At 42.7% G+C, this 14,826-nt stretch overlaps 1 protein-coding gene across 1 annotated transcript in view; it reads left to right on the forward strand.

The window, feature by feature from the left end:
- Positions 1 to 14,826, forward strand: part of LOC139420182 (piezo-type mechanosensitive ion channel component 2-like) — a 213,827-nt gene that overhangs the window by 60,929 nt on the left and 138,072 nt on the right. Inside the window, exon 4 of the mRNA XM_071169970.1 lies at positions 6,123 to 6,165. Within this exon, the coding sequence (XP_071026071.1) occupies positions 6,123 to 6,165 (43 nt within the window). The remainder of the gene's footprint in view (positions 1 to 6,122; positions 6,166 to 14,826) is intronic.

A 14,826-nucleotide genomic window follows, 5' to 3' on the forward strand; every position in this document is an offset into this window, starting at 1 on the left:
GGTACTGGTATTCCCTGTATATACTGTCTCCCTGGACAGTGATCTGGTAGTCCCTGTATATACTGTATCCCTGGTCAGTGATCTGGTAGTCCCTGTATATACTGTACCCCTGGAAAGTGATCTCAAATCAAATCAAATCAAATGTATTTATAAAGCCCTTCTTACATCAGCTGATATCTCAAAGTGCTGTACAGAAACCCACTCAAGTGACGCATCCCTCCTAGGGAACAGCAAGCAATGCAGGTGTAGAAGCACGGTCACTTGGAAAAATTCCCTAGAAAGGCCAGAACCTGGGAAGAAACCTAGAGAGGAAACAGGCTATGAGGGGTGGCCAGTCCTCTTCTGGCTGTGCCGGGTGGAGATTATAACAGAACATGGCCAAGATGTTCAAATGTTCATAGATGACCAGCAGGGTCAAATAATAATAATCACAGTGGTTGTCGAGGGTGCAACAGGTCAGCACCTCAGGAGTAAATGTCAGTTGGCTTTTCATAGCCGATCATTCAGAGTATCTCTACCATTCCGGTTTTCTCTAGAGAGTTGAAAACAGCAGGTCTGGGACAGGTAGCACATCCGGTGAACAGGTCAGGGTTCCATAGCCGCAGGTAGAACAGTTGAAACTGGAGCAGCAGTACAGCCAGGTGGACTGGGGACAGCAAGGAGTCATCATGTCAGGTAGTCCTGAGGCATGGTCCTAGGGCTCAGGTCCTCCGAGAGAGAGAAAGAAAGAAAGAAAGAATGAGAGAAAGAGAGAGAGAGAGAGAGAGAGAGAGAGAGAGAGAGAGAGAAAAAAAGAAAGAGAAAGAAAGAGAAAGAGAGAGAGAATTAAAGAAAGCATACTTAAAATCACACAGGACACCGGATAAGACAGGAGAAATACTCCAGATATAACAGACTGACCCTAGCCCCACGACACATAAACTACTGCAGCATAAATACTGGAGGCTGAGACAGGAGGGGTAGGGAGACACTGTGGCCCCATCCAACAATAACCCCGGACAGGGCCAAACAGGCAGGATATAACCCCACCCACTTTGCAAAAACACAGCCCCCACACCACTAGAGGGATATCTTCAACCACCAACTTACCATCCTGAGACAAGGCCGAGTATAGCCCACAAAGATCTCTGCCACGGCACAACCCATCTGATACTGGTAGTCCCTGTATATACTGTACCCCTGGACAGTGATCTGGTACTAGTATTCCCTGTATTTATTGTACCCCTGGACAGTGATCTGGTACTCCCTGTATATACTGTACCCCTGGACAGTGATCTGGTACTCCCTGTATATACTGTACCTCTGGACAGTGATCTGGTACTCCCTGTATATACTGTACCTCTGGACAGTGATCTGGTACTAGTATTCCCTGTATATACTGTACCTCTGGACAGTGATCTGGTACTCCCTGTATATACTGTACCTCTGGACAGTGATCTGGTACTAGTATTCCCTGTATATACTGTACCTCTGGACAGTGATCTGGTACTCCCTGTATATACTGTACCCCTGGACAGTGATCTGGTACTCCCTGTATATACTGTACCCCTGGACAGTGATCTGGTACTCCCTGTATATACTGTACCTCTGGACAGTGATCTGGTACTCCCTGTATATACTGTACCTCTGGACAGTGATCTGGTACTAGTATTCCCTGTATATACTGTACCTCTGGACAGTGATCTGGTACTCCCTGTATATACTGTACCCCTGGACAGTGATCTGGTAGTCCCTGTATATACTGTACCCCTGGACAGTGATCTGGTACTCCCTGTGTATACTGTACCCCTGGACAGTGATCTGGTACTCCCTGTGTATACTGTACCCCTGGACAGTGATCTGGTACTCCCTGTATATACTGTACCTCTGGACAGTGATCTGGTACTGGTATTCCTTGTATTTATTGTACCTCTGGACAGTGATCTGGTACTCCCTGTATATACTGTACCCCTGGACAGTGATCTGGTACTCCCTGTGTATACTGTACCTCTGGACAGTGATCTGGTACTGGTATTCCTTGTATTTATTGTACCTCTGGACAGTGATCTGGTACTCCCTGTGTATACTGTACCCCTGGACAGTGATCTGGTACTCCCTGTGTATACTGTACCCCTGGACAGTGATCTGGTACTCCCTGTGTATACTGTACCCCTGGACAGTGATCTGGTACTCCCTGTATATACTGTACCTCTGGACAGTGATCTGGTACTGGTATTCCTTGTATATACTGTACCTCTGGACAGTGATCTGGTACTAGTATTCCCTGTATTTATTGTACCTCTGGACAGTGATCTGGTACTAGTATTCCCTGTATATACTGTACCTCTGGACAGTGATCTGGTACTGGTAGTCCCTGTATATACTGTACCCCTGGACAGTGATCTGGTACTAGTAGTCCCTGTATATACTGTACCTCTGGACAGGGATCTGGTACTAGTAGTCCCTGTATTTATTGTAACCCTGGACAGTGATCTGGTACTAGTAGTCCCTGTATATACTGTACCCCTGGACAGTGATCTGGTACTAGTAGTCCCTGTATATACTGTACCTCTGGACAGTGATCTGGTACTAGTAGTCCCTGTATTTATTGTACCCCTGGACAGTGATCTGGTACTAGTATTCCCTGTATATACTGTACCTCTGGACAGTGATCTGGTACTAGTAGTCCCTGTATTTATTGTACCCCTGGACAGTGATCTGGTACTAGCATTCCCTGTATATACTGTACCCCTGGACAGTGATCTGGTACTAGTAGTCCCTGTATATACTGTACCCCTGGACAGTGATCTGGTACTAGTATTCCCTATATTTATTGTACTCCTGGACAGCCCTGGATGTTATTACACCACTGCGTTATTATGTGCCACCACATTATTGCGCTCCCTGCACCCTGCACCCATTAGCAGGGAGCTGCTAAACAGCTGTTGTAGTCACAACTATGCTCCACAAAACCTCTCTCTCTCTCCCTTCCCTTCTCTCACACTTCTCCTCTCTTTCCCTCTTTCGCTTTCTCACTTTGTCCCTTCTCTTTGACACTCTCTCGCTCTTTCTCTCTCACACTTTCTCCTCTCTTTCTCACACTTTCTCCTCTCTTTCTCACTTTGTCCCCACACTCTCTTTCTCTTTCTCACTTTGTCCCCACACTCTCTTTCTCTTTCTCACTTTGTCCCCACACTCTCTTTCTCTTTCTCACCTTGTCCCCACACTATCTTTCTCTTTCTCACTTTGTCCCCACACTCTCTTTCTCTTTCTCACTTTGTCCCCACTCTCTTTCTATCTCTCTCTCTCTCTCTCTTCTTCACTTTGTCCCCACTCTGACACTCTCTTTCTCTCATGTAATATGTATACTGTAGCTGCTAACTAAAGATAATGCAAAATAACACCTGTTGGTTTGGAGGCCTTTGAATAACAAGGGATAGGTTAGTCTGTCACTGAAAATAACTAACTACTGTCATCCTGCAGTCTGCCCATAGGCTTTTTCCTTGTGGAGATAGAGGGACTAAAATTCTACTTATCTTTTCAGAGACAAACATTTTTAGCCAAATGTAGAGTTTATTTTTACCAGAGCATTGTAAGTAACTTTTTAAAATTATTTTATATTGTAAATCCAAAGTTGGCCTACTCCCGTCTGCCCAGTTTTTACACTTAACAATACGCGCTTTCACTGTTACGCTCTGAGACATTCTTCTACATGGGGTCATTTACCACTTTAATGGACAAATACATTATTCTGTCAGGCCTGAATCAATTTACTGAACCTACTATAAGCATCCAGAAATATAAATACACAAATCTAAAGCAACGAGTGGCGCCACCACTCTACACCACTCCTGTGACGGATGGAGTTTTTCAGACGTTGAAAACCTGGACACTTTACATCAGCTGAGTCAGAAAACCTCCATGCACCGTAGTTAGAAAACAGCTCATCAAACACGCATGACATTTTCCCATGTGCCCCGGGAATAAATCTGGGTCCATAATATTGTATTAATGAGAGAATAAATTCACATAGATGTATGATCTTGGTTTGGCAGCACTTCATCATTGGAGTACGTTGTGGTTGTAGCCTTCCCTCATAGACAATGACCAGGCTGTATTATAACCATAACATTTTGGGGTGGCAGAGAGTGAAGGAGGAGGGGGGGGGGGTGCACATGATGTAAGCGAGAAACTGACGTAAACAAACGCCCCCTCCTCTTTATTGGCTTAGCCATGGGAACAATATAATGGGGATTCATTAAAGGAACCTTGCATAGTTCACTGTCTTGCAGCCAATAGCAACACATACAGTACATTAATCGTAGTATACTTTGCCAATCGCCATAGCACAGGTGATGTATCCATCAGAGAGAAACGTATACTGAACAAAAATATAAATTATTTTAATTAGCTATAGTTCATATAAAGAAATCAGTCAATTTAAATGAATTCATTAGTTCCTAATCTATGGATTTCACATGACTGGACAGGCCCACCCACTTGGGATCCAGGCCCAGCCAATCAGAATGAGTTTTCCCCCATTACAGACAGAAATACTCCTTAGTTTCACCAGCTGTTTGGGTGGCTGGTCTCAGACGATCCCACAGGTGAAGAGACCGGATGTGGAGGTCCTGGGCCGGCATGGTTACACCTGGTCTGCGGTTTGGAGGCCTGTTAGATGTACTGCCAAATGTTCTAAAAGAATGTTGGAGGCGGCTAATGGTAGAGAAATGAACATTTAATTATCTGGCAGCAAGTCTGGTGGACACTCCTGCAGTCAGCAAATCAACTGTATTGTGTGACAAAACTGCACATTTTACAGTGGCCTTTTATTGTCCAAAAGGTGACAGGTGTAATGATCATGCTGTTTAATCAGCTTCTTGATATGCCACACCTGGCAGGTGGATGAATTATTTTGGCAAAGGAGAAATGCTCACCAACAGGGATGTAAACAAATGTGTACACACAATTTGAGAGAAATACGATTTTTGTGCATATGGAACATTTCTGGGATCTTTTATTTCAGCTCATGAGACATGGGACCAACAGTATAAGTACAAGGCCAACTTAAGGTAAGGTGTTACCGAGAAATGTATTGTTGATAAAGTTGAATGAATTTAACTTAAGTACAGAAATGACTTCCTCCGCATATAGTACTGTAACTATTGCAGTTAAATTCCTTTTTTAAACAGGACGTTTTCATGAGCCATCTCAGTCGAGAACATGTCTTCTCATCCGTGGAGGGCCTATAGCCAGGCAATTAATGAGCTGACGACAGAGCTAATTAGCACTGACTCATTGATCTGTCGTTAGGGTAACTATCCTCAGATCAGATGGGAGGATAGGGGTGCGGGGGCAGTGAGTTGGGAGTTCGCACTTAGCTGTAAGACAGCTGTAAATCCCAACTCTCTCACCCGGAGGGGGCCTTTCGCATACATGGAAATGTCCCTGGAAACAAAAAGCCCAGCAGCCCAAAGACTTTCAAGAAAATAAAAAGGTAGTTTGATTTGCCCCGCGTCATTAAATCAATGTACAGCAGAGTTGCATGTCATAAACACACTCGGTCTGAAGTATGTTCAAACAAGAGGGAGGAGAAGGGAAGAGAGGAGAGCGAGAAGGAATCGTCTGCTAATTGCATGAGTCGTGTGAGTCACAGTGGATGACAGATTACTGTGAGGCGGAGTACGATCCAAGAGGCTGTCGAGGTGCATGGCCGCCCCCGTGTGAGTGTGTGTTTGTGTGGTTCACCTTCACTAACATTTGGTTTAGACCTGTGTTACTGTCATAATGAGGGTCAGTGTGCATGTGAAACCACTGGATTCAAGATTCAATTCTTCATGTATGTAATCTGTGAATCATTTGAAAATATATGCCACATTGGTGTCAGAAGTGTGTTTGCACCCCGGTGTGTCCATAGAAAGTGTATCCAGTCCAAAAATAGATAGCATACACTTTTTTCAGTGTTGCTCAGGTCTTCAACGCTCATTGCTGAATAATAGGGAGGCTCTGCAGGATAACAGAAAGTGCTTCAGGAAGGCATGCCATTTGGGCAGTCACCATCTTGAATCCATCTCAAGAGTTTTGAATAAGGGTCCACTCTGTTGAATGAAGATTTAGACGTCTATGGTTTGTCTTTTTTGCAGGTTCAACATGGGAGAAGTCGGTGCGACAGCTGGGCTTGGAAAGGTAAGAGACCAATGCTTTTACATTTAATCAAACTAGTCTACTAGTGTATATAGCACAGTTAAATTTGTATACAGTGCATTCAGAAAGTATTCAGATCCCTTGACCCTAACCCTTTATCCTAACTCCTAACCTTAACCCTTTGTCCTAACTCCTAACCTTAACCCTTTATCCTAACTCCTAACCTTAACACTTTATCCTAACTCCTAACCTTAAACCCTGCGCCTAGCCTAGCTAACGTTATCCAGCTAGCTATCATTAGCCACAACAAATTAGAATTTGTAATATATCATACATTTTGCTAATTTGCAATACACTGATTATGTATTCACGGCGCAGGGGTCTAAGGCACTGCATCTCAGTGTCTACAGACACCCTGGTTCAATTTCATGATTGGGAGTCCCATAGGGCGGCGCACAATTGTCCCAGCGTCGTCCGGGTTTGGCCGGTGTTGGCCGTCAATGTAAATAACAATTTGTTCTTAACTGACTTGAAATATATATATTTTTTGTTTTTGTGTGGGTAAGGGGTGAGTATCCTCCCACCCCTTACATAGGACAAGAAAGTTGACTTATTTTAATGTACATCACAACTATGCATTCTAAAGCATAGTGTCACAGTACTGAAGATTTTCAATTGAGCTCAACTGAATTATTACGTTTAAGTTTACATGCAAATACACAAGTTAAAACAGTGGCTGAACACAAACAGTCCAGGTTCCATTCTCATCACTCCGGTGGGGCTTAATCGCAGCCCACAGACGAGTGTGTTTTCCCAAGTGAGTCATCCATAGCCCTGCTGCTCAGCAATGGTTCTGTCAGGAGCGTGACTTTAGCTGTGTTTCCAGTCACCTTTTTTTCCAGAGATTTTTTTGTTGACATTTAGAAAGTGTGCATTGAAAATAGATGCAACAATTGCCTGCTATGGTGGGTTTTCAATGGATCGATAAAAACAACTGGACGTAATGACGTCACACAAACGTGACGTTTATCTGTTTCACATCTCAGGTAGCCCGCAAAAGCCACTGTCTTGATACACTATATATACAAAAGTATGTGGACACCTCTTAAAATTAGTGGATTCGGCTATTTCAGTCACAACCATTGCTGACAGGTGTATAAAATCGAGCACACAGCCATCAAATCTCAATAGACTAACAGCGTAGCCTAGTGGTTAGAGCATTGGACTAGTAACCAAAAGGTTACAAGATCGAATCCTTGAGCTGACAAGGTAAAAATCTGTTGTTCTGCCTCTGAACAAGGCAGTTAACCCACTGTTCCTAGGCCGTCATTGAAAATAAGAATGTTTTCTTAACTTAATTGCCTAGTTAAATAAAGATAAAATATATATGTTTAAAAAAAAATCTGTTAGTCAAATTTCTACCCTGCTAGAGCTTCTGTAACTGATCAACTGTAACTGCTGTTACTGTGAAGTGGAAAAGTCTAGGAGCAACAACGGCTCAGGCGGGAAGTGTTTGGCCGCACAAGGACACAGAATGCAACCGCCGAGGGCTAAAGCGTGTAGCGTGTAAACATCATCTGTCCTCGGTTGCAACACTCACTATCGAGTTCCAAACTGTCTCTGGAAGCAACGTCAGCACAAGAACTGTTTGTCGGGAGCTTCATAAAATGGGTTTCCATGGCCGAGCAGCCTCACACAAGCCTAAGATCACCATGCGCAATGCCAAGCATCGATTGAAGTGGTGTAAAGCTTGGATTCTGGAGCAGTGGAAATGCGTGGAAATGCGTTCCCTGGAGTGATGAATCACACTTCACCATCTGGCAGTCTGACAAATTAATCTGTATTTGCCAGATGCCAGGAGAACGCTACCTGCCTGAATGTAAAATGCCAACTGTAAAGTTTGGTGGATGAGGAATAATGGTTTGGGGCTGTTTTTCATGGTTCAGGCTAGGCCCCTTATTTCCAATGAAGGGAAATCGTAACGCTACGGCATACAATGACATTCTAGACGGTTCTGTGTTTCCAACTTTGTGGCAACAATTTGGGTAAGGCCCATACCTGATTTAGCATGACAATGTCCCCGGTGTGGAAGAACTTGACTGGCCTGCACAGAGCCCTGACCTCAACCCCATTGAACACCTTTGGGATGACTTGGAACGCTGACTGTGAGCCAGGCCTAATCGCCCAACATCAGTGCCCGACCTGAATGGAAGCAAGTCCCCACAGCAATGTTCCAACATTTAGTGGAAAGCCTTCGCAGAAGAGTGAAGGCTGTTATAGCAGCAAAGGGGAGACCAATTCCATATGAATGCCCATGATTTTGGAATGAGATGTTCGATGAGCAGGTGTCCACATACTTTTGGTCATGTAGTGTATTTCAATGGGTTTATATGATTCATTGAAATGACCATTTAACAGCAGGAAATATCCCAGACTTTGCCTTTAATGTGGATTTGTGATGCTGCTTTCTGTGAACATAGACAGATTCATTTTGATCGACATAACATCAACAGACAGACATCGGGACCACAACAGACAGACATATTGTGACCACAGCATCTGCCATTCTCCCAAATATAATATATAAAAAAATCTAAATGTCAAATATAATAACATGTCTAAATACGGACTTCCAAACAAAGTATTGACAGATGTCAGTCCATTTTCTCCCTTCCAGGCATATTATGGTTAGAAAACAGACGTCTCATTCACTACGAGGGTTAAGTCATGATTACACACTGCCCAAGGCTTTATTGATGCATTCGTATGCTTGAAAGCGAGATATGTGCCTCGTCCCAAGCTGTGTTTAGCTGGAAAGGCCAGCCGTAAAATAATAGACTCAGCCAAAGCAGAGGTTTGGTGTTTTCTCAAGTCTGCACCCAAACTACATTGTGTCATGACGATTGTAGTGGGCGTTTATTTTCTCAGCTTCGGCTGTTATTATGGTTGGTGCGGCCGCCGGGTTCACAGATTGTTTAACTGTCGCTCATATCCTTATGCCACATGTGGTGTAAAAATAGTAAATCGTCCCAGTCTTCCGCGCTGTGACGCTAGGCTAATTAGCACGACCATTACAGGGTTTCCAAGGTGATCCGTAGCCACAGGTGCTGTGATGTCACCTGCCCAGTATTGAAAGTGTTACCGCTCACTTGGTTAAAGCAACAGCCGAAGGGGCAAGGGCCAACCTTAATGTTTAGAGTCATATTGCCGCCATGAGGGAAGCTACTGGCATTCCTCAGGGATAATTATTATTTTGTCTGGTGGGGGGGTGGGTGGGTGTGTGTGGGGGGGGGGGGGGGGGGGGGTGTAACTATGACAGCCATTCCCATGGCTCCCTGTCTGTCTGTCTCAGTCTGTCTGGGAAATTAGCAGGACAGAATCTTGAGTACCTCTGTTGACATATGGGCTTAGCCTAATGGCCTTGTTGATATCTTTTCGCACACTCTATAACAGGTGTGTCAAACATAAGGGCCGTGAGGATGTCTAATCTGGCCCGGGGGGGTTTGAGTTGAAACATTTATTTGTACTTATTTATTGTATTTCTTTGGTGGTGGTGGGGGGGTGGTGGGGGGAGGGGAGCGAAGTCAATATGCTTCAAACTGTGTAGAAATTATAATAGACCTACTACATTCATACAGTTTTTTTGATCGTTTCCAGCTAATCTCAGAAATTAAAGATAGAGAGTCAGGGAGCGTTGGAAATTCCCCAAAATTATGGATGAACATTTTGACGCCGTGGAAATACAATAAATTTTCAGCTCCGGCCCTCCAGACATTGTTGAAAACCATATGTGTTCCCTGGGACAAAATGAGTTTGACATCCCTGCTCTATAGAATTCCTACACGGATATTTGCAACCTGCGATGCCACACTGTAAACAAAAGGATCACAGGTGTGAGAGACAAGAAACTCGAGAAATGAAAGGCGATGATAGACATTAGAACACGTCATTGGATCATGTCTGGTATGTCAGCGTGCGGTCCCTCAGGTGTCTACTGCTGCTGCCACGGCACCTCTCCTCCTATTGCATTGTGTGAGTCTGGGAGGCAGGTGAGTGACGCTGATGAATGTGTACCAGACAGGAACCTGTGAAGCCCACTGAGTGATTGGAGTGGCCTGGCCTTAGAATGAAGCTCCGGGTTTCACATTACTGTACATACAACACTGGAAAGCAAGACTGAGAGCGACTGTACCAAGGGAGGACCATTACGGGCAAAAGAGGCTTCAAATGAATATGACAATTTGTTTTATATTGGGAAACCAGAATGTCTATGTTATTGTGATGAAAGGTAGTTACTCACAATCTCAGATGTACGAGGCCAGTTGTACATTTCTACATTTCTCTTAACCAATCACTGGTTACTGGCCTAGCCCTCATTGACTATTAGTTTGACATGTATGTGTCATCTACAGTACTTTTCTTTTCAACAGCTTCCCCGTCTGATGTTGTGTCTCAGTCAGACACCTGTAATTTAACCTGGCTGGCTGAGGCTGTGTGCGCGCGTGCGTGTGTGCGCGCGTGCGTGTGTGCGCGCGTGCGCGCGCGTGTGTGTGTGTGTGTGTGTGTGCGTGCGCGTGTGTCTGGCGTGCGTCTGCGGCTCCTGTTTGTAACTGGCTGGAGGTTACAGCTAAGCAGAAGCAGTAGCAGTTGACGTAATATGACTGACTGTCTGTCTGTGCTGTGTTATAATCTCCATATGTTAGTGTTAGGAAGACAGTCACTGACCCAGACTATGAAGGCTCTCTATCATCCACATTTCTAGCTTTAAATCCAGAACAACCTTTCCTAGCAAATTTAAAACCTCAACTGTAAGTTAGACTTTGATGTATTTACTGTAGCGCACATGTGCTGTTGTGTTCCCCTCAGTAGAGTGAAATGAATTGGCTTGGATTTTGGAAGCCTTTGTTGTAAGAGCTGGGTCCTCTTGACCGATGGTCAGAAAAGAGTTGGCCACTACCATCCAAGTGATTGTTCTTGAGGGAATTACCCCTGCCCTCGACTTGCAATTAAAACTGATAAATTAATATCTTACACTGCTCACTTCTAAAGTGGATACCTACTCAACTGAAGTGTAAAGTTTGGAGACAGCGGCCGATGTGACAGATGGGCAAATCCATGACCTGGAATCAGCCCGAACTAAAGCTAGAAGGGGAAATCAATCTCCTAAAAAAGATAATAGAATCACTCGAAAATTATTCAGAATACAACACATAGATTTTCCACTGCCAAGGAGGCTCAAGGCTTCTTGGAGAAGCACATCAAGCCCAACACACAAGGGGAGGAACCGACAGATCTAGGCTAACCCCAATTTGACTGGCTCAATATTATGCTATCCACGCACAATCAGTCATGCAGTTTCGCCTATGGCTGTGATGCTGCTCTCAGCATAAGTCAATGATGAGGAAACCTCCTCAATTGAGTAAAATGAACACTATTATTATTATTATTAATGCTGAACATTGGACTTCATTATAATTATATTGCCTATGGTACAGGACATTTAGACAACGATGGCTCCTCTGCAATTAATGAACAATGCTTCCTTGTGGGGCTACAGCACATTGAATCCCTATGGGTTAAATTGTTTAGGCTAGATCATTAGGCTATAACTAGGACTGCAAATGGCTCTGAGATATGAGTAATATTACTTCACAGATCATACACGTAACATTAGCTAGCGAGCCAGACAACTAACGTTAGCTAGTTACAGTAGCTAACAGTACGCTTTAACATGATTTAAAACGACTTTGACAAAATTAGAAACGTATACTATCTGAAAATGTAGCTGCAGTAGCTAGACTCTCTTACCCGAATAAATGGATGAACGATTCTCCTTATCTGTCATGGTTGCCATGGTTGTCCTTAGTTTGAAGATGTAATCCGGAGACAGGTGTGTTCTCTTTTTGACTCCCTCCGCATATTTGCAGTCAAACACCTGAATTTTCACCATCTCACTAGCTGTCATACTCTACTTCCACCGGGCATTCCACCGATTTCAAAACTGGCTCCTCCAGAAAGTGGAGAGCAGTAGCAACACTTTGGCAGTTCTTCATGATATCTTTATGTTAGAAAGCATTACCTACACATACTGAGCAGCTCATGTTATAGACAGACGTGTGCTACATGACAGACGAATCTGAACTCATCTCTTGGCATGTCCATTATCTCAGCCAATAAAGTCTAGCGGGAAGGTTCTTGTCTTTCTCTGTGGCTAAACCAACTAGGCTCATAATTTAACAATTGTATTTTTATTTACAGATGACATACAAGTTAATTAAGGCACATGAACGTTCACATGTTCCAGAAGGCATTTCTGCCCCCCCCCCCCCCCCCCCCCCCCAAAAAAAAAGAAAACTTTGAAATGCTTCTCCTGTGATGTAGTGATGCGCAACATTTGCTTAGTTTCCTGAAACGAGTCACATATACCAATGCTCCAAGAAACACACCTGTTCCAAAAGGACTCAGAATAGAATAGAGAACCAATTGGACAAAATGGCAGCTTTTTTATTAGCCCCATGCAAAAATGAAGGTGTAACCATACTGTAAGAAACTCAAAATTACGATCATGGGTAAAGGCGAAGACCAAGAAGGTAGAATGACTTTTCTTAAATGTATACGCTCCAAATTCTTATGATCCTACGTTTTATTGTTGGGATTAACTGAATGTTGTCTGGTTATTGGGACAGACAGGAATTCAATTTTGGACATTTAATAAGACCAACTACAATCCACACGCAACCAAGACTCTCCAGCATGTACTTTGTGTTTACAACCTCATTGATGTCTGGCGAGTACACAATTCTAAAGTAAAATAGTATGTTTTCTACTCAAATTAGATTCTCATGAATCGATTTCATACTATTATCTACTATATTAAACTATATTAAAATATATCTCTATTTTGTTTCATTAAAAAAATAGAAATTCGACATATGAGCTTGTCTGACCAGCAGACTTACTGCCAACTTCATATTTCACCATCTCCTAAAAGAGCCACAAGATGGCGTTTCAGTGTTTCACTATTACAAAATCCTACATTGTTTAAAATGTAACTAAAATAATTTATAATGATCAATAAAAATGTAGTCGATGGGATGCCATCAAAGATTTTATAAAAAATAATGCAACTGCATTTGCATCTGGGTTGAATAAATCACAATTAAAGAAGATATCTGATTTTGAAATGATGTTAACTGTTAGAGCGTTCTCAACGATCACTCTTTCTAGACCAGGTAGCTATTACTCTTTCTAGACCAGGTAGCTATTACTCTTTCCAGAGTCAAAACACAACTTCATTTATTGATAAGACAGAGAGCAGAATTTGCCATCCATCAAGTAAGATTCAACAATTACTTCCACGGTAATCGTCCCAGTCATTTACTAGCCAACAACCTACGCAGTAATGATCATTTAGCTATCCCTCTTCTATAAAGAACTGTACACCTCTGATTGTAAATCCACACCAAGCCAGACCAAGTACTTTCAAAAATAATTAAGAACCCCTCTTCCTTCAACAGAGGAAGCCACCTTTCTGGGAGCCCAAAACTCTCTCAATGAACTTAAAAGGGTATTGGATAGCATGAAAAAAGGCACTGGGACGGTATTCCTCCTGAAGTCTATTTAAAATGTTGGAATCAATTTGGTCCTCTATTGCTCCATATGATTAATACAGCCGTTTACAAAGGTTGATCTGTGAGAGATGTGAATACAGCCCTAATTTAGCTTTTATTAAAAGCTCAATTTCGCCTTTGCTAGTTTTATTATCCACAGAACCTCTGTCCAAGGAAATTCGTCAATCTAAGGAAATAACACCAATTTCCCCAAAATCTGCTGATCACTTCATCTAATTTTACACAGACGATATTTCATTATTTTACTATCTAGACAATGTATCTCAATTGATCCCAAACTAATTGAAGATCATAGATACATTTTATAGCTTGAGATGAAGCTGAATTTATCTAACTAAATCAGCCCTACATCTCTAATTATGGAATCCCAATTGTTTTACATGTAAAAAATTTGGGAGAAGATATACAGTATTTCCTTCCTTAGTTAAAACCATTGCCTTCAACTTTAACAGATCAAATCAATTCCATCCGATCTCAGAAGATGGAATAATGTCTCAGTTGCTTTAACCGGAAGAAAATCTGTTATAAAAATTAATATATTGCCTCGGCTGAATTTCTGTAGTTCAATGCTTCCCATGGCTCCACCTTCTGGCTTCTGGGATAAAATTGATAGTGCGGTTTTAAAATGTATATTGCAAAGTACACAATCACGGATAAAATGAATACATTTACAAAGAGGGAAATAATGTAAGAGGATTATCCGTACCAAACTTTAAATTGGCACTAACATTTCATCCCATCCTGAATTGCTTCAGACAAGATTCTTCCGCCCCCTGGCTGAGTATATAGAGAAATATGGTGTCTCCTATTGCTCGGGAAGATGTGGTCTTCACTGATATATCCCTTAAACAATGTTATTGTAAAGTCTGCTTCCAACTCACACCCTCAAACACCTAGATCCCCTGAACGCAGCTCACTCTCCAGATCCCAATCACCTGAATTCTAATCACCTGTTCACACACCTGTATGTCATTATCACACACTATTTATTTCAGTTCTTTGCACCCAGGCACTGTGAGGTATTGTTTGTTTTGTGACACATGGCTTTCAGAGCGCTGGTTTTCCCATGAGT

The sequence above is a fragment of the Oncorhynchus clarkii genome, chromosome 11 (genome assembly GCF_045791955.1).
Source record: "Oncorhynchus clarkii lewisi isolate Uvic-CL-2024 chromosome 11, UVic_Ocla_1.0, whole genome shotgun sequence".
NCBI classification, from domain to species: domain Eukaryota; kingdom Metazoa; phylum Chordata; class Actinopteri; order Salmoniformes; family Salmonidae; genus Oncorhynchus; species Oncorhynchus clarkii.